Source organism: Ptychodera flava, chromosome 15 (genome assembly GCF_041260155.1).
Source record: "Ptychodera flava strain L36383 chromosome 15, AS_Pfla_20210202, whole genome shotgun sequence".
NCBI classification, from domain to species: domain Eukaryota; kingdom Metazoa; phylum Hemichordata; class Enteropneusta; family Ptychoderidae; genus Ptychodera; species Ptychodera flava.
Genome location: NC_091942.1, coordinates 21,001,834 through 21,025,156, shown reverse-complemented (window position 1 = coordinate 21,025,156; position 23,323 = coordinate 21,001,834). Strand labels below are relative to the sequence as shown.

The 23,323-nt window shown below is 38.4% G+C and overlaps 2 protein-coding genes across 3 annotated transcripts in view; one reads left to right on the top strand and one right to left on the bottom strand.

Moving 5' to 3' along the window:
• Positions 1-4,766: 4,766 nt before the first annotated feature.
• On the top strand, positions 4,767-10,820 carry LOC139151506 (uncharacterized). Of its 2 annotated transcripts, XM_070724367.1 has the most exons (3): positions 4,767-5,127; positions 5,170-5,217; positions 8,594-10,820. In XM_070724367.1, exons 2-3 carry the CDS (start codon positions 5,207-5,209, stop codon positions 9,813-9,815), a joined length of 1,233 nt encoding a protein of 410 aa, XP_070580468.1. In that variant the 5' UTR covers positions 4,767-5,127; positions 5,170-5,206; the 3' UTR covers positions 9,816-10,820. The 2 variants fall into 2 exon arrangements, with proteins under 2 accessions (XP_070580468.1, XP_070580467.1); XM_070724366.1 differs by having other exon boundaries at positions 4,814-5,217.
• A 302-nt stretch (positions 10,821-11,122) lies between these two features.
• LOC139151505 (GPI inositol-deacylase-like) overlaps positions 11,123-23,323 on the bottom strand; it is a 29,262-nt gene continuing 17,061 nt past the window's right edge. Inside the window, exons 11-22 of the mRNA XM_070724365.1 lie at positions 22,675-23,003; positions 21,100-21,175; positions 20,485-20,622; positions 19,785-19,996; positions 19,256-19,349; positions 18,653-18,743; positions 17,720-17,917; positions 16,711-16,858; positions 15,629-15,679; positions 14,646-14,824; positions 13,873-13,977; positions 11,123-13,059 (exon numbers count right to left, since the gene is read on the bottom strand). Coding sequence (XP_070580466.1) covers positions 12,924-13,059; positions 13,873-13,977; positions 14,646-14,824; positions 15,629-15,679; positions 16,711-16,858; positions 17,720-17,917; positions 18,653-18,743; positions 19,256-19,349; positions 19,785-19,996; positions 20,485-20,622; positions 21,100-21,175; positions 22,675-23,003 — 1,757 coding nt within the window. The 3' untranslated portion in view covers positions 11,123-12,923. The remainder of the gene's footprint in view (positions 13,060-13,872; positions 13,978-14,645; positions 14,825-15,628; positions 15,680-16,710; positions 16,859-17,719; positions 17,918-18,652; positions 18,744-19,255; positions 19,350-19,784; positions 19,997-20,484; positions 20,623-21,099; positions 21,176-22,674; positions 23,004-23,323) is intronic.

The following is a 23,323-nucleotide window of genomic DNA, read 5'->3' as shown; positions in this document are numbered from 1 at the left end:
AAGGTCAGTGGCAAAGCAAGATTTGCAGTGTATTTGACACCTCTGTCCTTCTATTGAAACAAACTATCTCTAAGACTGGAAAATGTCCCAAAAATAGAAATATAAACGATAATGTTCGATGACTCTGAATGTATGTGATTTATTGACAGTCTGCTTTAACGTCCATCGTTCAAGTATTAAACGTGAGAACGACATGACCTCTAAAAAATTGCGTCACCGAGATACAATACAATAAGAGAGCAGCGCCGAATGCTCTGGGCAGCCACTGAGGACTTGTAAAAAGCTGATATTGTACAACAGTACACAGATTAACCCTGCACAGCACTAACATGCCCAGGAATACGTGATCAGAACCAGATCTCAAAAACAAACTTTTCGACTTAAACAGAGCTTGGTTGCCATAATTTTTTAGCCTCACATCATGAGCATCTCACAGAGCAAACTATTTCAGGATGTTATGAAGCATCCAATTGTACAAATAGTTAGACAAATATTAGAAGAAAACAAACAAACAAACAAACAAACGTACATACAAACAAACCAATGCGACGATCTTATCCGGTCTTCGTTAGGCGCATCTCGATGGTGCACTGTCAGACAGCCGCCAATACGCTAAGTAGAGGGCGCCGTAGATAATCTTTAACAGACATGTAGCAGATTAAACTTTCAACTCGACAAGGGGTGGACAATTTGATATTCTTCGGGGGGGGGGGGGATTTGGAAGATGGATAGAGAAGCATTATTTTTTTGTCTCCCTGCTCAACATGGATTTTTTTAGTTGGCAAATGATGAAAACTTTGTTTGAGGAATCATTTAGTCAAATAGATTGGGTTTCGTTCGTTTGCACTTCACTCCGTCTGTGCGTCTTGATCTATTTCTTTCACATGTGTCAACTAAATCCTTTAAAACCTCGCATGAGAATAATACCCTAGGACGTACACACGCACGTCGATTTGTTTACGGGATGATCCAATATGGCTGCCAGACGGCCATTTTACAATTCCGCAGTCATTATACTTACATGGCTGAATAGATCTTGTTCAAAGTTGGTAAGAGGACATTGTGCGATGACATACAAGTGTATTTCAATTTGTGTTGCGAAATGATCCATATGGCTACTTTGAGACCATTTAGTTGAGATTTTTCATGTCAAGAGCATAACGACTTTGTGTTCTGGGCTGTAAGTTTATCTCAAGAACTACTGCACCAAATTTGATGCGAGTGTTGCGGGACAAAATGCTGAAAGTTTGGTGGGCATGGCTCCCAAATTAGGGGTGCACCATTTGGACCATTTGATATTCTTGGGGAAGGGGCTTGGCAGATTGACTCTGGAGCATTATTTTCCCTGCTTCACGTGGAATTATTTTTGTTCAACTGTGTGAATTCTGGCATTTTTTTTCTCACTACCCTCTCAGAGGAATCTTTTTTCACGCGCATGCGCGCGCTGAAATACCAAAAAGTCCCGTCCTTTAAGATGCTTTTTATTTCTTCTTAAAAACTATCCATTGTTGATTGACCAATCAGAGTGCTCAATTCAGGGTGTTTTATTTACTCGTATAGGCTTTAAAAGCCTTGGTCACCAAATTCCAGAAACGAATGACAGCGCCGTAGTGAAGTACTGTCCAATCAAAAGTGAACATGTCATATTCTGTAGACAGCCTAGCTGGTACGTTTTAATATTCAAATTTGGTAACACGTACAGCGGAACCAGCTGCAACAAAATCTGCTGTGCCCTAGGGCATTTATATAATGTGCCCTAGGGCATAGGATGTTCCATTACATTGGAAGGCTATTTCACAAATAAAAGTTTTAATTCATATCCTAAACATGTTACATTGACAAAGGGGACGGTTGACGTAAACACATTGAAAACGAAAATATATCAGTTAGGGGTGATAGTTTTTAAGTCGGATAAAACCCTCGTACTCGGGCTCTTCTGGTATATAAAGTCCAACCCTACGATAAATGTCTCGGCCTGCGGCCTCGACATTTTATCGTTGGTTGGACTTTATATACCAGAAGAGCCCTCGTACTTGGGCTTTATCCTATACATATGACATGAAAAAAATGAAAAAGGAAAGACATCACAAAGTTTACATGGAACTAAAGGCAAACAGAATCTACTTCAGAATGTTGGAAAGTTGGAAAGAAAATAGAAGTATCCTTTAATTATCCACGGCCCCTAAGAGAAAATGAAGGTTTTGTCCAAAATAGGACAAAATCAGACATCATCCCCGGCAACTTACGACCCAAATTTGAAACAATTACAGAGAATACAATTTTTGAAGAAATTTAGCGATATATTTAAAACATTATGATTTTATGTGAAAATTTTGAGGCAATTTTCATAAAACTGAATATCATTAAGAAGCTAAAATTGAAATAAAAAATTGAAATAAAAAAATAAAATTCGAAGGCTGTTAGACGAGTGGTATTAGAAAAACCGACTAAAATGACCAAATTAACCTAGAGATTTTTCTTATCATTTGGACAAATTCATGTATTTTCACCGTGACCGACGTGTTCATCAACTATGAAAGTTTCTAAGCAGCATTTTCAGAGTAGTACAAAGTTGACCGAGGAAGCCAGACACCGAATGACGATGGATAATCAACCTATTTGAATGGCTCTGCGTCGCTGAAAGCGTTTGTAGGCGAGGTATCGCCATACTTTCAACCATGTATCTTATTGTGGTTTGTTTGAAATTCCCATCATGTAAAAACTGAGTATTCTCTGGATCGCAGTCATGTAACCGACCTGAGTATCCAATAGCATTGCTCGATACTTCTGTTGACAAATTTGCCTGTTTAAAAATTATGTGTCGCCATCTGCCCCTCAATTGCCCATATTTTTCGGAGGAGGCCAATAATGGCCCGTCTTTTTTACTACTTTAGTCAAATAGAGAGTAAATTAAAAGTACCTAATGGTAGAACTCGAAGCAAGGGTGCAACATGTCACCAGCTTTATTCAACATATTTCTGGACGACCTACCACTGGTATTTTGTAATCATATAAACAAAACGTGTAACACTTGCTGATATACCCAAACATTGCATTCAGTTTGCTCTTGATCCGTTTTTTTTTGTATCAGAGACTGCAGTACAGAAATGTCTTTGTAAATTATGTTACTGCAAATACGGTAGAGTTATTTCCATAAGGATAATCTTAAACTTTTAACAATATTTATCTTTGCTTATTAATAAGTAAACAATGACACCGCGTGCGAACAGTCCTATAGCTTCCAGCAGAAAGAACTGTCAGTTGTGATTAGGTACACGGCGAAGGTCCAAGTAACTCTAACTTGATCAGTGTGAAATATTACGTATGGTATTTTTAAAGTATTCGCTCACTCATGATCATACCTTGGATGAGCCTTAAAAGGTGTCCAAAATTGTCATTTAACAGAAGCAATGTATTCATGCCTGCTAAAACCATGCGTCATCCTTTCATCAGGTCTACTGCCGAATTTCCTCTAACAACTCATCGGCAGCAAGCCTTAAAATGTGTTATTTTATCATCAATTTAAGGTCTGATGTTCCGGCAGCGTAATTCAATAATTGAAATTCTAGCGTATTGCGCTTGCTCTATGCAACAGATAGAAACAATCAAGTTTCTTGTCGCCTTTATAATCTGTTAATTTGCAAACTGCGGATTGGTTTCATTGCGTGATGCCGTTTAAATAGAGTTTCCATGCTCAGAAAATTCTGTAGACTTGACATAGTCTGTGTTTTTCTTATTGCCACCCGAATTATTTGTAACTCTTCCTAGGATTCCAACGCTATATGTTGGTCTCTCTATATGTCTGTGAAACGTGTGAGCATGCAGGGAACATTTAAGTCGCATAAAATCATCATTTACAGATGACCATCGATAATATAGAGTTAATGATGATTTTATCGATGTCATTTACCACACTTTCTATATTGGATGACAGAACAGCACCTCAATAGGCTATCGTGAATTGTATCCATGGTGACAGTTTTGCTCATAAACTGCTGGATAATAGACCTAGAAAAGCTGTTATCAGTACGAGAAGTTGCGAACCAGTGAAGCATCCATTTGGCAAGTATCCATCCAATCATTACAAATATTTGTTGTTCACCCAATTACACCCTAAGCATTATACTTGCACAAGTGAATGAAGCTATGTCGACTAATTGGTTCACACAAGCTAGGTGCTTATGTTGAACCACAATTACATGGAACATATGATTCTCAATTTAATATTAATATTAAAACATTAAAGCTATGCAGGACTTCGCCGTATTAAATCATTTAAGTTATATGTCGCAACTCTAACAGTAGGTATTTAACTTTGTGTGATTGCATGTATGCCCAATTTTCCGTCCGATTTTCTGTTGTTAAGTCTGCATTTGGCAAATTGCTGTAATATCCCTAGGAAAAAAGTGTTTAGTATAGCCAGAGAATCATGCGCACATGATAGACAGGGAGCATTGCAATTGCAATCTAAATTAACAAACAGTAAAGTCTTCTGGAAATGTTGGCATCTTTGATTCAAAAATTCGGAAGAAAAATAGTGCAGACCTGGAAGTTTTGATACCTGCATGGATGCTTGTTTGGTTTGAACTTTAATTTGAAGTATTTTTGTAAAGATATTTTTCTGCTTGAATCAAAATGCAGACTGTTGTGAATAATGGCTGAAGCATTCTGTGGTAATATAAGGTGGAGTTCTGAGGCCCAGTATAATTGTAACAATAAGCCTGAACTTTGTCAAAAACACCACCGAGGGCGCTATTTTCATCGTCATCTCAAAATTTCCATGGACTTGCCCACACACGAAAAATTCATCACTAGTCAAGCTGACATTGACCTAACACCTGTTAAGAGGATTCGTGCTGCTGAATGTTTTAAAATAGGAAAGTTGATCTCAACGCTACTGTGGTGGCCTATGGGAAATTAATAGTGGTCTTGTGCCCGATCCGAACCCGAATCTGAAAAGAAATCCAACACGAATCTGAATCCAGTCAAACTTCAGCTTCGTGGCGTTGGAAGCCATGTGCGTGCAACGAGGAAGAGACCGACGACCGTTATCGTGGCCAGAGGACCCTCTTCCCTAGGAAACCGATGTTTTTGTCGACATTGGGACTTTGTAGTCGCAGGATTGTGGCGCTTTATTTATCATCACCCAGAAATTAATTGTGTGCACAGACTTGTACTGTGGTCTACTTCCATACTTCATGGCAAGATGGCCGAAAGGTAAGCTGAGGTCTAGCTGCAAAATTGTAGCTCTACGGTGAGGCGGTCGTGAGTTATGGTTTTTTGCGACCTCGCTCACCAGTAGAGCTACAATGCCGAAGGCCCTGTAGCATACAAAATAAGCATGCTGCACATGGCACGGCATTTTGATGTAAAATCCCATATATTTACTGCATTTGGTCATACTGATTTATCACTACTGAAGATAGAACACTATACTACACTAACCTGGTCGTGTATGGGGTTTGGTATTTGTTCAAATACGTCGATCGCGTTCCAAAAACATTTCTTGGAGCCGTCATTACCAACTTCCGGTAATGGCAGCTCCCAGAAACACGCTCAATGTTTATTGAACGCGATCGACGTGTCTGTGCTAATACCAAACCCCATAAACGACAAGGTTAATTTAGTATAGTGTTTAGTCTTCAGTACTGATAAATCGGTACGACCAAATGCCGTAAATATGTGAGATTTTACATGAAAATGCCGCGCCATGTGTGGCGCGCTTATTTTGTATGCTACAGGGCCTTCGGCATTGTAGCTGTACTGGTGAGAGAGGTCGCAAAAACCAAACTCACCGACCGCCTCACCGTAGAGCTACAATTTTGCAGCTAGCTGAGGTCATGACGTGACGGTCATTGCTACGTTGACCCTCAGTCCCTATGCCACATGGGCTTATGGGCTTGGTTGTTTTCCCGAACAGTCGATTGTGTACTCCGTACTCTGCACTCATAATTGCGTTATAAAGCAGAGGAAGGGATAGCTGCGGTACAGTAGCTCGAGGTTTTGCCTGGGTGTGTGGTCGAACCACAGTCCCTCGTGGGCTATTCAGCTGTGGGACTATTCGCCCCATAGACGAGTGTACATAAGCGAGAAACAACCCAAGTCAGGAAATGAAATGCTATTTCGTATACGGTATAGGGATTGTGCCACCATGTCATCTTCGACGTTCGATTTTACCGTGAAAAGTAGCAAGTTCATCTATCATGTAACCGTCGACCGTTCCCTATCATTCTCAAAATTCATACCTGGTACTTAATTTGCTTCACAAACACTCGTTTTCGTGTGATTTTCGGCCGAATTCGACGGACACGTCGCTGAAACATAAGCGTGAGCAACATTCCGGTCACCTCACAGTGGACGTTGGGCACCTCCACTTTACTGACGTTAGCGCCGCGTACCCATGAGGGGTGACTGGAAGGTTGTTCATGCCTTATGTTTTGGCGACGTGTCTTCTGAGCTCGGCCAAAAATCACACGAAAATTCATACCTGATACTTCATCTGCTTACAAAATGCTCATTTCCTGTGATTTTCGGCCGAGTTCGAGAGACACCTTGCCAAAACATAAGCGTGAGCAACATTCCAGTCATCCCTCAAGGGTAGGCGGCGCCAACGTCAGTAAAGTGGAGGTACCCAAGAGGTGCCCGGAATGTTGCTCACGCTTATGTTTTGACGATTGTGTCCGTCGAATTCGGCTGAAAATCACACGAAACGAGCGTTTTTGAAGCAAATTAAGTACCAGGTATGAATTTTGAGAATGATAGGGAACGATTGACGGTTACATGATAGATGAACTTGCTAATTTTCACAGTGAAATCGGAACGGAATGTGACATGGCGTGGTTTTTATAGCCATTTTGTTTCCTGACTTGGGTGTGTTTCTCGCTTATGTACACTCGTCTATGGGGCGAATAGTCCCAGAGCTGAATAGCCCACGAGGGACTGTGGTCGAACCGACCCACATACCCGGATACCAAGACAAAACCTTGAGCTAAGGAATGGATAGCCCCGCGTACGATGCTGTGTGTTCCAGGTGGAGGCAAGGAAACGCCGCGAACACACAGCATCGCACGCAGGGCTAAGGAAGGGAGGGACCTCGTGGGGGGGCCGTAGCAATACAACCGCGGAATTGACATAGTAGCTAGCTGTGAATCACTGGCAGGCTCGCTGTTAGCTGTGGTCCACAGCTGTGGTGTTTCAGATGGGATTCCTGCCTTTTACAGGTTGTCAAAACCAGCTCGTCAAAGGCAGGAATCCCGTCTGAAAACACCACAGCTATGGACCAACAGCTAGCTCGCTGTTTGTTTGCGCACATGTGTTCGTTTATGTGTTACTTACAATTTGTTCAATACACTTGCAGTGTTTCATCCAGGATGGCATCCACACGGGGGATTTTCCTCCTTTATCAGAAAATTTAGGTGTGTTCTACTTGTATCTCTAAGGTGTGACTGGCACCATTTCATGAGGGGAGGGGCTGGTCCCCCTTGACAAATTACTAGGGGTGCCAACATGTCAGCAGAGGGAGAATCCCCTCTCCCTCTCCTGATGAAACACTGTACTTGTAATAGTATACAGTATAAAAGACTCAAATGAATAAAGAGGTGTATTTATGTTCATGTTTTTTGTCAATTAAGAGCTGTGTTTTTGATCGTTTGTTTTCAAGTATAGTCAACTAATTATACTAATATAATCTTCGGTACGCAATAGAGCAGACCACAGTCCCTCTGTGGATGGACTGTGAGCAGACCCATTCTTTGCTATATTGTAATTAAGCACTACCTTGTGCACCACTCTTTGTACATTACATGTACATGTGCACTCTTTCGTATAACAGAAGATGGTTTACTGAAATACAAACATGATCAGAAATGCAGCTGTTGATTTTATATTGTATAAAGTGAACAAATCGTAGGTATCAAATAAACAAACTCACACATGCTCTAACATACAAACAAAGAGCACAAGTACTCTTCAGAAGGGAACCATTTCTGTGGTGCGGCGGGCTATTGTTTGAATGAAGCATTACTAGGTCAAAGTAGTTACATCTATTCATCGGGTTATGGATCGCTTCAAATAACAGACACTGCAGAAATGTTCTTTCCACAATGATTGCTGATGCACGCAGGAGTCGATATTAGACTTTTAAGCAACATATCAACACACTGAAGCACTGTATAATATGCCACTGATCATCACATCACCCATCATGTTCAGGTTGTGTAAGGTTATGTGTTTCAGAATAAAACGTAGCTAAAACATACCTTCAAGGCTATTTTTCAAAATCAGTTTGTGTTTCATTTCCAGATGATATATTTGTGTTTACAGCCATGACAGTGTCCTCCACTGCTGGAAACAACAAAGAGACGGTTCATTTACAAAACATTGCATAATTTGTATATTATTTTGTTGTGATAATGTATTCTTTTGTGCAGTTATTAATATATGAATAGATCGCACAAAACACAAAGGTATGGTCCACCTTTAAAAATCCCTTTGTGGAGAACACCGCATAAAATGTAGCTTTTTTCTTGATTTAGTGAAAATGATGGTTTTTTTAACTTCAATGTACTTATGATTTTGTCTCTCTGTTTTACAGGAAAAGTGTATTGCTGGTCAATGATGAATGGGGAACGGCTAAAGGAGGCATATCCACAGTTCACAGGCAGTTAGCTCGCTTAGCAACTGAGACTGGACAGGACGTACACTGTCTGGCATTGAAAGCCTCTGATGACGACCGAAATGATGCCCTTGAAAAAGGCATCAACCTCATTCTTCCACGTGCTCATGGTGGAACAGAGCCCACGCTAGACTGGCTGCTGTGTCATGATACGTTCTACCGGCATCTTCGTCAAGAAGTAGGAAACGTGGCAGTAATCATAGGTCACTTTCCAATCACGGATGCCGCGGCAGTTAAGCTGAAAGAAGATGTCTTTCCCTCAGCAAAACTCTTCTTGTTCAATCACGTCATTTCTGAAAACATTGAAGTGTACAAAGAAAGTTGGACGCCAGAACGTGTTGAGAAGAGGGAGAGGCAAGCCTTAGAAGCTGCAAGTAAAGCTGACCTGATCTTTTCTGTCGGTCCCCGAATGTTTGACCATTTCAGAAACAAATTCCGTGCAATTCCAGGGGTGGAGAAGAAGCATCAGGAGTTTATTCCTCTACCAGATTCACATTTCTTCGATGTAAACATCAGCAATCCTGAAATTACCAAAGTCAAGCAAGTCATCACATTTGGCCGCATTACTGGAGTAGAGAAGCTCAAAGGTTATGACCTCGTGGCAAGGGCAATGAGCGAAGTGGTGAAGTCGTTCAATTTTATGCGTAGACCTGTCCCGCAATGGATTGTACGCGGAGTGCCCAAAGGTGAGGGCCAGCAAACCAAAGAAGATTTGGGAAAGCACATCACATGTAAAGATCTGATACCTACTTTGTATCCGTATGGAAGCCAAGCTGAAATACGGAGAGACCTTGAACAGAGTCACCTCTGTATCATGGCATCCAGAAGCGAACCGTTCGGTTTGGTTGGGTTCGAAGCGATCGCCACAGGAATACCAGTACTGGTTACAAAGAACTCCGGACTTGCGCAGTTCCTCCAGGAGCAATTTCCTGAGATTGCAAAACTCATTGTCGTTGATGTCGGCGTCAATGAAAACTTTGATGATAAAGACGTTCGAGCATGGAAGAGTGCAATCTTGCGCACTCTCAACAACTATGGGACTTCGTTGGCAAGGGCAGCGAAACTGAAGGAAAAACTACGTGAATGCCCTGCCATCATTCAATCGCATGAGAACTTCAAGAGGTTGTGTAAAGAACATTGAATGTTCACACTCTCAGCCACATGTGTATATATGTAGCCAATAGTACTTTTGAGAAAACTGATGAAAATACATTGGATATTTCCTAAGTTATTCTCCTCTTCATGCTGTTGACAGAGGATCCCCATTCTTCCTTCCCGTTTTATTTTACATGGTAATATAAGTAAGCCCCACTCAAGGTCATATTTTTGGAAATACCCCATTCATGTATTAACACACCACACAATAATGTACATTACTCACGGTTTATATATTTCATCAGTTTTGTAGTGTTTTAAGTCGTTCGATAACGTTTTCTACCAGTACATGTAAGTTTGTCTATCTTCTTTACTGAAGTTACTTGCAAATGTTAATGTAAATATGTTGAAAATATCTTGAATATCAAATCATAAATGATAAAAGTAGGAGCATATGTTGTCAAAATTTAACAAATTTAATTTCATGGAAACTGATAAAGCAAATTTCAAAGGGGTCTAATGAGCAATTTCTTCACTTTTTTTATTAGATATGCAAATTCAAGACAATCCTATGCTGAAACAATATTGTAAACGACACATCAAATTCGGTTATAAGTTTGCGTTGTTCTCATGTAGGTGTGTTTGATATATATCTCCACGCGGTAAATACAGGATGGACAATGGCTGATCTCACAAAATCCTGGTACTGCACATGCATATAGAAATGGGTCATCAAGGTAACAGGCGACATCAGCTGTATAAATCTTGCTACTCTACCGATATTTGCTCTGCAGTCATGCCTAGAACTGCGCTTTAGTAGGCTAGCACAGAACCTCCTCTCAATTTTAAAATGATTCTGACCAGTGTGTACTGTAAAGCTTGAAGATCCTAACAACAGTTCTAAATCATGTTGTGTAGAATATGGAGTATTACAGGTCAAAACCTGTATTTTATCGTAATGCTGCTCTTTTAATGTCTCATATCTTTGCATTTGGACCAAAATGTACACTTTTGATAAATTGTAGTAAAGCTTATAGATTTTATATTGCTATTTTTGTGTGAGAGGTGTCTTTTGTAATATGAGAAAGTACATCAAAACTTGATGGCATAATTTGAGAGCACAACCAACTAAGAATCGGCAAATTTTTTTCAAACATTCCAAATTTTTTTTGATAGCTAGTGTCATCAAGCTACTGTGGACAGTCAGTCAGTGTTTCTAAAGAATAGTATTGGTACACTCATTTGTTCTTATCCTAGAAATTTGTTCCAAGCTAGAATGTTCCTCAGGGACAGATATTCGCAGTACTTGGTCAATCATTTGATCAACTGATGGACGAGAGAAAGAAACTGTAATGAATTTAAAACATATTGGTTTATTTCATTCGGTTCAAGATTGCCAACAAATATACAAAAAGCAACACATTACCGACAGATAGATGAAATCAATGTAGTAAACCTGAAGCATAACCGCAACTAATAACAAATTTGATATAAATATCTTATGATGACATGAAGATATCATAAATATATCATTTTAGCATAAAATTACAGCAAAATAGCTTATGTGCTATACTATCATGATTATCTGTGATTTGTTGTGGTTGGGGAACACATGTGCGTAGTATAAAACGAAAGTACCCTGGTACTGTTAAACTCTGTTATGATTGCACAGATAAGCTGACATGAACCCCAATACTTTGGAACCAAGGTGATATTCACTGGTTAGCATGCCATGACACAAACATCTTCATCATTGTTGTTCAAACGGTTAGTACTGAGTTTTATTGGTTTTAGTGTAGCATGCATGCCAAGCGCTGTGAGGTTGCTGTCAGTCTTGTAGAATCTGCGCCCATGATAGCACACCTTCTGCACTGAAATGAATAAAAATCACGAATAATTCCATTTTGATCATTGAAATGATCATGAATTTTGCAGGACCTATAAATGAATTTCGCTCATTTCATCTGTTTGAAAATTTACCAACAAGAATGTTCTGATTCAGTGAAACATTACACCAAAAAGTTCCTTCAAGAGCACACATAGACAGCAAAACACCATGTCAAACACACGCAGACATACATGATAAAGCAAATTGACAATATCATAGGCATCCTATTGTGTTTGCTAAGACATGCACACGCAGATGCCATGCTAATTTGAAGGTCGAGTTGAATTTGCAGCATTGATTCGTAAATTTTACAACAAAATAAAATCACTAAGAACTTGCTAAATCAAGGTTGAAGAGTACTCTGTGAACAAAAGCCAACAAGACAAACCATTCTTGTCGCAAATCAAGCTCCATATCATTCACTTTGCTTTGAAAATTTTAGAAAAAATCCTGATTTCTCATGTTTGAAATTGACAAATCTGTGTCCATAAAAGAACATGAACTGGGAAAGCCAACACTTGAGGGCGCACCTTGCACTACCAACATCCTCCCTTCTCTATGGAGATGTATAGAGTCGTGTGTGGAGGGGCTGTGGTAGAGCAGATGATGAGCCTGTCAGTGATCAATCTTCCAGTTTACAGAAAGTACTGAAAAGGTGTTTATGAAAAGTGCGTAAAAAAGTTAAAAAGTTTACTTTCTCTATGAAATAAGAAAGTGTATAATACCCTACATAACTTTTAAAAAGCGACGCTGGTCATCAAAATTGTCAGTTTTGATGTCAAATTGGATAAGTTTCAAAACAAATGTCGGTTTATCAAAGTGATATGAGCTTGACGTTTAAGTCATGCAAAATTGCTTTCTTTCTTCAAAGGGTGTAAAGAAAGTCTTGTGCCACAAAAATATTGTGTTTCAGTGGAAAAAAAAATTGGAAATGTACTCAAAGATATATCTTTCCATCAACTGGTCTCTGATTGGTAGAGCACACAGAAGGTCAAAGGTCTCTCTAAAAATGTGAAACCAATATAATCTGATTCAGATTTCAAGTCTAATATTGACAGATATGCAGTGATCATGAGAACAACAAATGGCAAAGACGTCTTCTTTGTGAAAACTACTTTATCAGAGGAAATGCAATCCGACATGAGAAGCATCCCTTTCAACAATAAATTACGTCATTCCTGAAGACTCATTTTAGTGTCATCAAATTTGTCTGACAAAGAAAGTGATATGATTTCTATTTCACGTGACAAAAAAGCAGCTTTAAGTCTACAATTGCAATAGAGCTAGCAAGGCCAACATGGCAGCTATAAGATAGGACACTCGATAAAGTGAAATTGTTCCTATGGCAACAAGACCGATACAACTCATCAGTATTAGTCTTGAAAACCCTGGTAACCGGTTCCTGTCAAGAAAGAAAGGAAAAAAAAAAATTGAAAAAAATTCTCCGTAAATGTAAATGATACACCTTATGGAATAGCAGTGGGTTATATAGGTACTGGAATTACCCACTATATAACAGCTTTGTCAATACCAGTGAATTTTGTGATGCCATCCCCCTACATTATTACTGAATCTAACTGACAATGTATCCAATTATCCAGTATTGTGGCCTAGATGATTTATACATCTACAAATTCCCTGGCATTAGCAAAAATTTAAAATAACGGCAGAATGTACCCCTTCCTGGTCCATTATGGACAAAAACAAACTTTGTACAACATACATATGAGCGGTACATTCTTGCTTAAACATATTATAGCTTTGTCAATACCAGTGACTTTTGTGATGCCATTCCCCTAGATTATTATCGATAATGTACCCGATTATCCAGCATTGCGGCCTAAGATGTTTTCTACATCTACAAATTCACTAGCATTGCCAAAACTATAAAATAATAGCAATAATATAGCCCCCCCCAGGCCCATAATGGACTCAAACAAACTTTGCACTCCATAATGTACTTGGCCTCATACATTATGTCATGCAAAGTTTGCTTTCATCAATTAGGGGCTGGAAATGGAATACATTATTGCATAATTACATTGACCGAGTCTACTAGTCCACAATTCAATTGTCCACAAATAATGAGGTACATGAACCTGATCACCCCAATACCCTATGAACAGGTCTGGAGTCACCATTGATAACAATGAGTTTGGACTAAAACATTGCAGGTGAAAGGGTTTAAAGTTTAAATTCATTTCAGGTTACAAACCTTTTAGCCGGTAAATTCTGTCTTGGATCAAGAAGAACCGTGAGGGAAACACAGGCAATAATGGCTGCATACAGAGATGGGTCTGGCTTTAGATTCGCAGAATACCTGTCAAAGACAGAATAAATACATTAGATGCTTCATGATTGCCAACAAAAGAAATTTAGATTAGCCGAGTTGTACCAACATAAAATATCAAAATATATCCTATAAATGGAGTTAATGTAGAATGCTCCTTGGGGACAGATATTCAGACAACCAAAGTTTTACAATTCTCTTCTGGTTTATTGCTTGTATAAATTCATTGTGAAGCCAAGTTTTTATCATCTTGCTTTTGAGAAATATTTTTCCTTTGGGATAGCAGATGGGTAACACGGCCATTTTGAATTTCAAATATGAGCAAAATTTCACAGAATTTGTTTCTTTAATCCAAAACTTTGAACTACAAATTTTACCGATTATGAAAAAAAGAATGGTCAAAAGTTTTCCACGCAAAGTTTGAGAAAAAGTTTAACATTTCTGTTTTAAGGTGCATATTAAGGAGCTTGTTGTTTGGAAGTAAGGTTCAATTAGGTTTGTTTATTTTTTTACATTTGTGAGCCGTTTAGAGCATTTTATGGATTTACGGTATAGAAAAATAAAAATTATTATTATTATTATTATTAATTGAAACTTTAGGGTTTAACTGAACTGCAATTTCACAGTGAATACATGTTTCTAATATTGTCATGACAACCGTCCACAGCTATTGCTCCATGGCCTGTACCAATACTTACTCTAAATTCTTGACCCATACTATGAGCGGCGCCACATTGAGGCACAGTAATGCCAACCACAGCAGCAGAACTGTGTAGTGGTAGTGAAATGCATTCTGGGCTGCTATTAGCGCTTCAGGGACTGGGGGTGGTGAATTCTCATCATCTGCCGGGCCGTTTTCCTTGGCTTTGTTACTTGGCTGCAATATGAAGAAAACAATTATTAAATTCATCCTGTAACTTTCCATCAAACTGTAGATGTGAAAAAAAAATACTTAAAAAGAATCACCAGCTTTTTTATGATCATTTACAATAAAACCTGTTGAAAATCTGTAAGATGCACAAGTGTGAGCTGGCCTCCAGTTTCATGGAAGTTGTAGATGTGAAAAAAATACTCAAACAGAATCATCAACTTTTATAAGACCATTTACAATACAATCTGTTGAAAATTATAAAATTTAAAATGTAAGCAGGCCTCAGGTTACATATCTAAGCGCATTACATCTGATGCAGGGTACACATTGTACAATGCTTGGCATACTTTTTGAGCAAATCCACCGGTTACTAGAGCAATCCCAATATCCATGCTATTCAATTTTAAAAGTGCCAGGTGTGATGTGGTTAATGAATGTAAAGCTGCCATGTAATGATCTTCACAGGCTGATAACAGTCAGCTTGAAATGTCGATAAAAAGATCATTCCTTACGTACTTCTCTGTTTGATGGCTCTCATACACTGATAATTACAACTAATTGGTGGATAGTATTATCAGTTGCAGTCAATCTAATGATGACATTATCATTAGCCTTTGAGCTGTAATGGTGCAAAAGTGATATATTTATCTAAAAAAGTGATAATGAAGATATTGACACATTGGAAACAAGTAATTTAACACACATAAATACTTTTTGAAAGGCTCATACTAGCCACGATTGTTACCGCAACTTGACAACTTTTGTGATAATAATCCAAAACGAGTTCTGTGCATTTCTTTCACTACTCACCAGGTTGAGACAGTTCTTGGTCTGAACGACTGCTGCGTGTTGCCTGGCAACCTGAAGGTCAAAGGGCACACAGTCATTGCATGTATAGCTCAAAAATCAGCACTGAAGTGAAGAAACTGTAAAACTATTGGCACAAGAAAATGTGGGGTGGTGTTGCACTTAACAAACACACTTTTTTCAATGCAATATTTCTTATTGAAGATGATATGATAACCCCTTCATACTATGCATTTCCAAAAGGCAGAGAATTCTAAAGTTTAGTATGGCCAAACCTAGACTGGAAGATCCGTCGCTCGAGGATGGTCCCTATGCTCCCTCCTCTTACTCTCGTAGAGGAGGGAGCTTAAAGAGCACCCTCAAGCGACGGATCCTCCAGTCTAGGCCAAACCCAACCAGAATTTCAATATTGGGTGGACACATTTCTGAAAATTGGAAGAATCTTTGCTTAAAGTGATTTTGAGCAAACACTGTGTTATGTGCAACGCCACCTTTAAAGTTCAGCCTTGGAGAAGTGATATTTATTAATACTGACTGAGTAAACAAAAATAATGAAATTAAAAAAAACACTTCTTTTTTGGGACTCTGTGTTTGCACTAGTTGTCCAACCAGAGTACTTGGTTTACTGTTGCTCTGTTTAGCGTTGGAGAAGTGATATTTATTAATACTGGCTTAGTAAACAAAAACAATGACATAAAAAACCATACTTCTGTTTTGGGACTTCATGTTTGCACTAGTTAGCCAACCAGTGGCATCAATAATATAACACTAACAACTTTATTGCATAACAACACACTTCGGGACGTGCGGTAGAGCAAGTAACAAAACCAATCTTACAGACGGACAAAAAGAGGAAATGCCATTGCAATCCACGCCCAATACAAAGTCCAGGTGATAAAACTGAAGCGTGGTTATAAACATCGCCGACATTGCAGATGTTTTGCTTAGATTCTTCTCTGTCTGTGTGTCTTGTAGTGACCTTACCGATAACATGCGTCCAGTATAATTGTAATTTTAGTAAACTTTTAGTACACTTTTCACGTTCAAATGCAGTTCAGACAAAAACTTGACTTCCATTTTCTTACCTTTATAAAATACAAAAGTGCACCTATGGCTAGAGACACAGTACCACATAGCCTTAAAGCTATTGATATCATTGAACCAATGATAAAATATAGAATCCAAGGAGCCCCTGATTGTGAATCTGTTGCCGATGTAAGGTCTAACTTTGGCCTGCATAATAAAAGAGAAAAAGAGTGAACATACTGGCACAGCTTTAATCAACAAGAGTCAATCTATTGCCCTAGGATGACCTCTGCAATGGTGCATGTCATTACTTTATTTACCAGTATTACTCAGAACACTTAGAATTATTCAACACTAAATCTTGATGATCTATTACAATGTTCTGAACTTTGAACTTTGACATTCCGCTTTATGGCATTCTGAAAGCTCCCTAGCGCTGTCATTTCCAGTCTGTCATAGCCGCGTGAAAGCAAATCGTTGTCATTCCTTGGACCATGGAGTTAAATAACACGAGTAATGACGGAATTTAACTCAATTCTTTTGTTTTCAAATGTGACATGCTTGTTAATGCATTGTCAAGTCGCTGTGACAGAGATCTTTGAAATCCATCAAAAGTCCTACATGTTTACAGAGTCTACAACTGATAGGCTAGACATCACGAGGGTCTATATTTGTTCAATATTAATATATCAATGGGCATATCTCAGATGAGGCAGTTACACATCACAGTGATGTTTATTAATAGCCAGGGGTCAAAGTTTGCAGACTGGAAGTATTGTGAACTTTGTCTCGTGAATGATTATGCTGTTTAATCTTCTTTTTTGTACAATAAATAGTGTATGATGTTGTAAGAAATTTTTTGAATGTTCCACTAAAGATCACAAAATTCAAATAATTACATGATTATTTTTGAAGACCGATCTTTCCAATACAAGTGCTCGGTGTTAGCTGCATAATCATACATGAACTATCGTGTTGCCCAGAGAAAACAATGGGACCTTTCACTTCTGTGGGTTACTCTAGGATTGTGCACAATCACCTACTGACAGATTTTAACCAAATACTTACCTGAGGAGAAAGAGAATTATGGTACCGACAAACTTCACCATACCAGTGATCACATTGGACAGCAATGCAACTACAGCATATGCAAACAGAAATGTCACCAAGCCTAGGGAGCCAAAGCCAACACCTTGGTGTTCAAGAACATACGAGTCCAACAAGGGAAGTTGTAATTTCTGCCATAGGGAGCCAAAAAATGCTGTCCTATGAGAAGAGTAAATTGTAAATATGTTTAGAAGTATAACCTGAATGTGAGAGAGATGATAGGTTTATTTGAAATAATGTACAAGTGATACAGTCTGACATAGCTGAGGGCCAATACGGGTATATCAGTTTACTTGATTCTGTGTATGACTGGTGCAGATGAAATTAAGGCAGAACATACCTCAAAGTCAAGACTTAAAGGGGAAGTTCACCAAGGCTGGTTTTTATATGTGCTAGCTTTTGGGTCGCTTATCCTAGGAAAGCCATTTTCATCATATATAACTCGCACAAATTTTTTACAAAAACGGACAAAAAATAGTGGCGGAAGTTGCAGTTCAGGGCAATGTATTTTGAATCATGGGAAAAAGAGCCAAGCTTGGCGCTTTCATCACGTGATATGGCAGGGACCATCTTCTGATGGGTATGGCACTGTCCACTCACTCACGTTTACGCTAGGCTGTGTGTATTTGCATAACATAAACAATAGTTGTGCAAATACACACGGCCTGAATGATGACTTTTGCTCGATCTTGCCTCAATGAAACTTTCAGCCATTCTCTTGCCAAATTGTACTGCTGTTAATAGTATTTATTACATCAAGCAAAATGAAAATACCATATACGTGACATTGGTTTTGCGTGGAATTTTCTTTAATTGCCACTTTTTTAAAATCAATATTAAAGGATGGATCTACTGGTGAAACTTGATCATGTCGACTGAATGACAGAGACTTACCCTAATAGCATCTTGATGAGCAAGACAGGAGGAACAACTTTGAATGGTTTGTTGTAATCCGATTGGACGTAGATAAAAGAATGGCAATATTCTGTCAACAAAGACAAATAAAGACAATTGTAAATTCACAGTTTCAGAATGAAAGCAAGAAGTGCAACATTGTGTTCAGTGATTTAGAGCATTTGTAGGAACAGCTTTATCATCCCTCATCATTCCTTCACTATACATCTGGTGCTCGATTCCATGAATAATGTAAAAAATTAGTATAATTCTTTGATTTGATCATTCTTTCACTATGCATCTAATGCTTTATTTCACGAGTAACTGTATTCATTATGGTAAAGTATGCTAATGTATGCATATGCAAATTAATAATCATCAACCGTTTCACAGGAGAATACTCTTTGGCTTGAGTTTTCATAGTGTTGCCAGTCAGTCATGGTGTCATAGCCATCCACTCATCCTGACTACATTTATCAGACTTACGAGACAAAAAAATTGTTAGAGTTATTTGGTTCATTATTTTCGAAGTCATCCTGAACAACGCCAAGAAAGAGGACACATTCTTCAAATTTCTATGAATTTTAAAGAAATTCCACTCACCGTTTTTGGCAATGAGTTGCAGCTGTCTCAAAAGTACCATTAAAATATTGATGACCACAAAGGATGGTATCATAAGACTGTACATTCTCACCATCTGGACAGAGAGGAACAGACAGAAAATCAAAAAACCTTACAATTCTAGAATTCATACAGTGAATGTTAATGAAGGAAAACTTTCCTTCTAGATGGGGATTAAAGGAGAAGTAAACACTTGGATTCTATGAACACAAGTTCAAAGAATTAAATTTGGTCTGGTTAACCCTTTGAGTGCAAAAGTTAATTTTTGTTGCCTTCATAAAATTTACCCTGGTAAATTTCTATCTAATTTTTGAGAAAAAAATTATTAATAAGCTGTAGCCTGTGAAATGTGATGTCTACCGGTATTTAGTCCTAAATTATCAAAAAAGTTACAGAAAAATTCATAAAAATGGTTAAAATGTTGCACCAAAGTTTTGACAGGAAAAATTACAGCTCTCAAAGGATTAAATAATATGACTAACTATGGGATATATTTGTAAATGATTCTGACCTGCCCCATGCAGCCCTGAAAGCTGGCTTTCAGCTCAACTTTGTACCGGCACTGCGGATTCAAGTACATGTGAAGCAGAACCAATCTGTCATCATCCAACGGCCTGTTTAGTTGTAACCGTGGTGACAGCACATTTACTTCTGTTGCCTTGGAAACAGCAAACAGATCCTCCCTGTCCCATGGGACGTACATCCTCATGGTGGTGTTGGCCACTGGATGAGAAAGACAAAATTGAAGGTTAAGATTAACCTTTCAGGGACAGCGTCACTGTCTTCTAAAGTTACATGTTTTGCAGTAATTTGCGTTTCAGTTATTTGCATGAGTTACTTACGTTGCTCTGCTTAATGAAACATGTTGAATTTTAAATCATCAAAGTTCTACTCATGCCTTGTGTATACACATATACACATGTAAAGTTGTTGATGACGTGATTTCTAGTATGTACCATGAACTGCATGTCATCAAAGCATTTATTGTTATATCTACAAGCAAGCAAGGAAGGAGTAGAGATCTGACAACTGAAAATTTAGCATGTTTTCAGCAAGCAGAACAGGGATATCTTTTCATGCCTGGACCAGCCTTTTGTTGGGTTTTAACTTATAAATACATTGTTCAAAATACAGAGCGGTGGCCCAACGATAAAATTGCCTTTTGGAATGCACGAAGAGTCAATGATTCTCGTATTACACATAAAACGTACCTGGATCCATAGATTCTTCACATTGTAAGGGAGTCAAAGTGACAGTATGGGCTTGGTGAACTTGATCAAAGCCTTGAAGTCCGATGTTGACAAACAGCTGGCCTGGTTCTGTCTCCTCGATGACAGTGTGCGTCCTGGCTGAAAGTGACAAAATTGTTGAATGTTCAATTTTTAAAACTGATTGAAGGTAAGATTTGCCTCAAAAGACTTAAATTTTTGATCAAAACTTTCAACCATTCTCTTATCGATCACGAATAGAATCTGGAATAATCTGGAGCCCAAACAAGTGGTAGATCAGAAAAGAATTGTAAAAATTTGAGAGTCCAAATATCTGTCTCCGAGGTGCATCTACCTGAAGTAGCCCATTGCATTGGTATTGATTTGTCTCAGTAAGAAGAACATTATCATCACAATCAATGGCTATAAATCTTATGCAACGTTACTCTACTTGCTAATCTTCATTAAAATATTACACATATTATTTCATGTAGTCAATTCATTTCTTTTTGAAAGTTACAACTTCAAGGTTATAAAACTGCTTTAAAAATGAGCATGGAAAATAAAAGGTGTGAATATGGCCAGTGAGGTGATGAGATACCATAAATGCAGTCTTACCCGCTGTGAAGACATTAGGTGCGGCAAACTGAATATGTCTCTCTGAGCTGTTGTAGAATTCCACCTTGATATCAACCTGAGTGTCAAGAAATCGTTGTAGGTCATATCACTCAAACAATTCACATCTCTTATTCTGGATTTAGAAATCCATCTTTCTTTCAGATATTTTGCATACATTATTGGGATTCACCAACCAGTGAATGTGAAGACAACCAGTAGAAGTTACAGGGGCAAGTTTTCACTACTTTATCTTGTAACAAACTGATTTATTGGACAAAACTTTTCCGAGGAGAACAACGGACTATGGTAATTAAGTAGTTAATGTCAACAAGTACTAATGTGAGACATGATGATTATGGATTGCTAATTTAACTGATAGGTATGTGGATCATAATCTGTGTTCCCATCTCAGTATCTCTCAGGAGGAAGGTTAAAAAGCTACTGTGTATAAATGTCAAATTTACTACAAACACCGTTACTACAAACAACATTTGGAACAGCAATAGTGCCTTTAATCCTGAGGTGTCCTCAATGAACTGGTAATTTTATATTCAAGATTTCAAAACAATTGGTCCAAAAGTAGTACAAAAGGTATCCTGATTGGCTTCATGTCAGTTGATATGCATTTTTAATGTACTTTTAGCATGAAAATTGACCTATTGTCTATTTTGGTGTCTTGAAGTCAGTAGTAAACGATACCAGCATACAGTTTGGATTCTTTTAAAATAATTTTCAGATTTCTTCACACAGGCTTTGCTCAGCAACATCTTTGACATGTCTCTATGAGGAGGTCAAAGGTTATCACTGATGATGATTGCTTTGAAGAAGAGGGCATTAGAAAATATCGGTAATAAGAGAGGTTAATAGCAGAGTTAAACTGATCTGGCAGTTTTCCAGATTCCAGCTACGCATTTGCAGGATTTTACAAAATCATGTGTTGCCTGGAATGCACTGAATTTATCTGTTGTGCTCCACTTTTTATCAAGTATTTATCTGTTTTAGCTAGGGTAGTGTAATTTATTTTCCCACATATTTTCTTGAATATGACGTCCCTCATTTTCACGTCTTGCTAAACTGACACTTCGGTATTGCGGGTGAAGCTAATGATATTCCTTGTCAGCAGATAACTTAGCAACTGTTCTTGTGTACCAGGTACATTTTATTCTGATGACCATACACAGCCTTGGCGATCAGTGACAGCTAGTGGGTTGGCGTGATTCCAAAAACTGCATCTTACAAAGCAATGTTTTTTCATTCATACATTGCAGAAATATGTATCCCTCAATTACCTAAATGTATTTAACAATTTAATTAATACTAAAACAAAATTTTGAAACAAAAAACTCTAAATTCATGCTTTTTGAGGTAAATATTGATGATGATTAATATAAATAGGGTTATTAAATTTATGTAAATTTATATTCAGGTTTGAATATAAAAAGAGAGCATGCACTAACAGCATGATAAGTTTTCGGACAATTGATGTTCCCCAAAGTCAAGGTCACAGCAATAGGTGTGCACTGAGTATTTGAATATTTAAGAAAGTTCTCACCTAAAAAATTATGTTTCACTTACTCTTTGTAGTTTTGGTGTCGTGACGACCAGATGTGACACGCCCTCCTGTATATCTGACAATGATAAGTGTAATACTTTGTAATTAGTGTAGAGTGGAGGAATGAGCTCTGCCTTGCCGGAGAGGTCCACCCCATCCATGCACTTTGATCCGTTAGTCTGGGTGCACGCAGAAATCCAGCTGTTCCCAGTGACGTTGGTGAGCACAACTACAGTGTCATATTTTGTACGATGGCCGTCCAGTGGCAGCATGAAGTGAGTCACTGCCGATGGCTTCAACTGCTCTGGAGGTTTGTTCCACCTGCTCTCCAAGACAACTTGCCAACGAGGGCCTAAAAACAAACACATTTTGGTCCATTTTAATCAGGGTGGAAGTCAATTTAATTCATACTTTTTTGTAGTTAGCTCAAAAAAAAAGACATTTGAACAACATATAGGAGAACAACAAATTGTACTTCAAGTCCCTTGTTGCTGTCTAAACAGATTATACCACTGTCCACTTAGCTGCCCACTTGATGCTGTCAGAATTCTACTTGTACAAGGACAAAAGCACCTCTGCCAAGGATTGTAAATGAGAGTTTATGGTTGGTGTCCTGTGTCCAAGATTGAGGTAACACTACCATACATAACACTGGTCTGTGAACATCTGTCT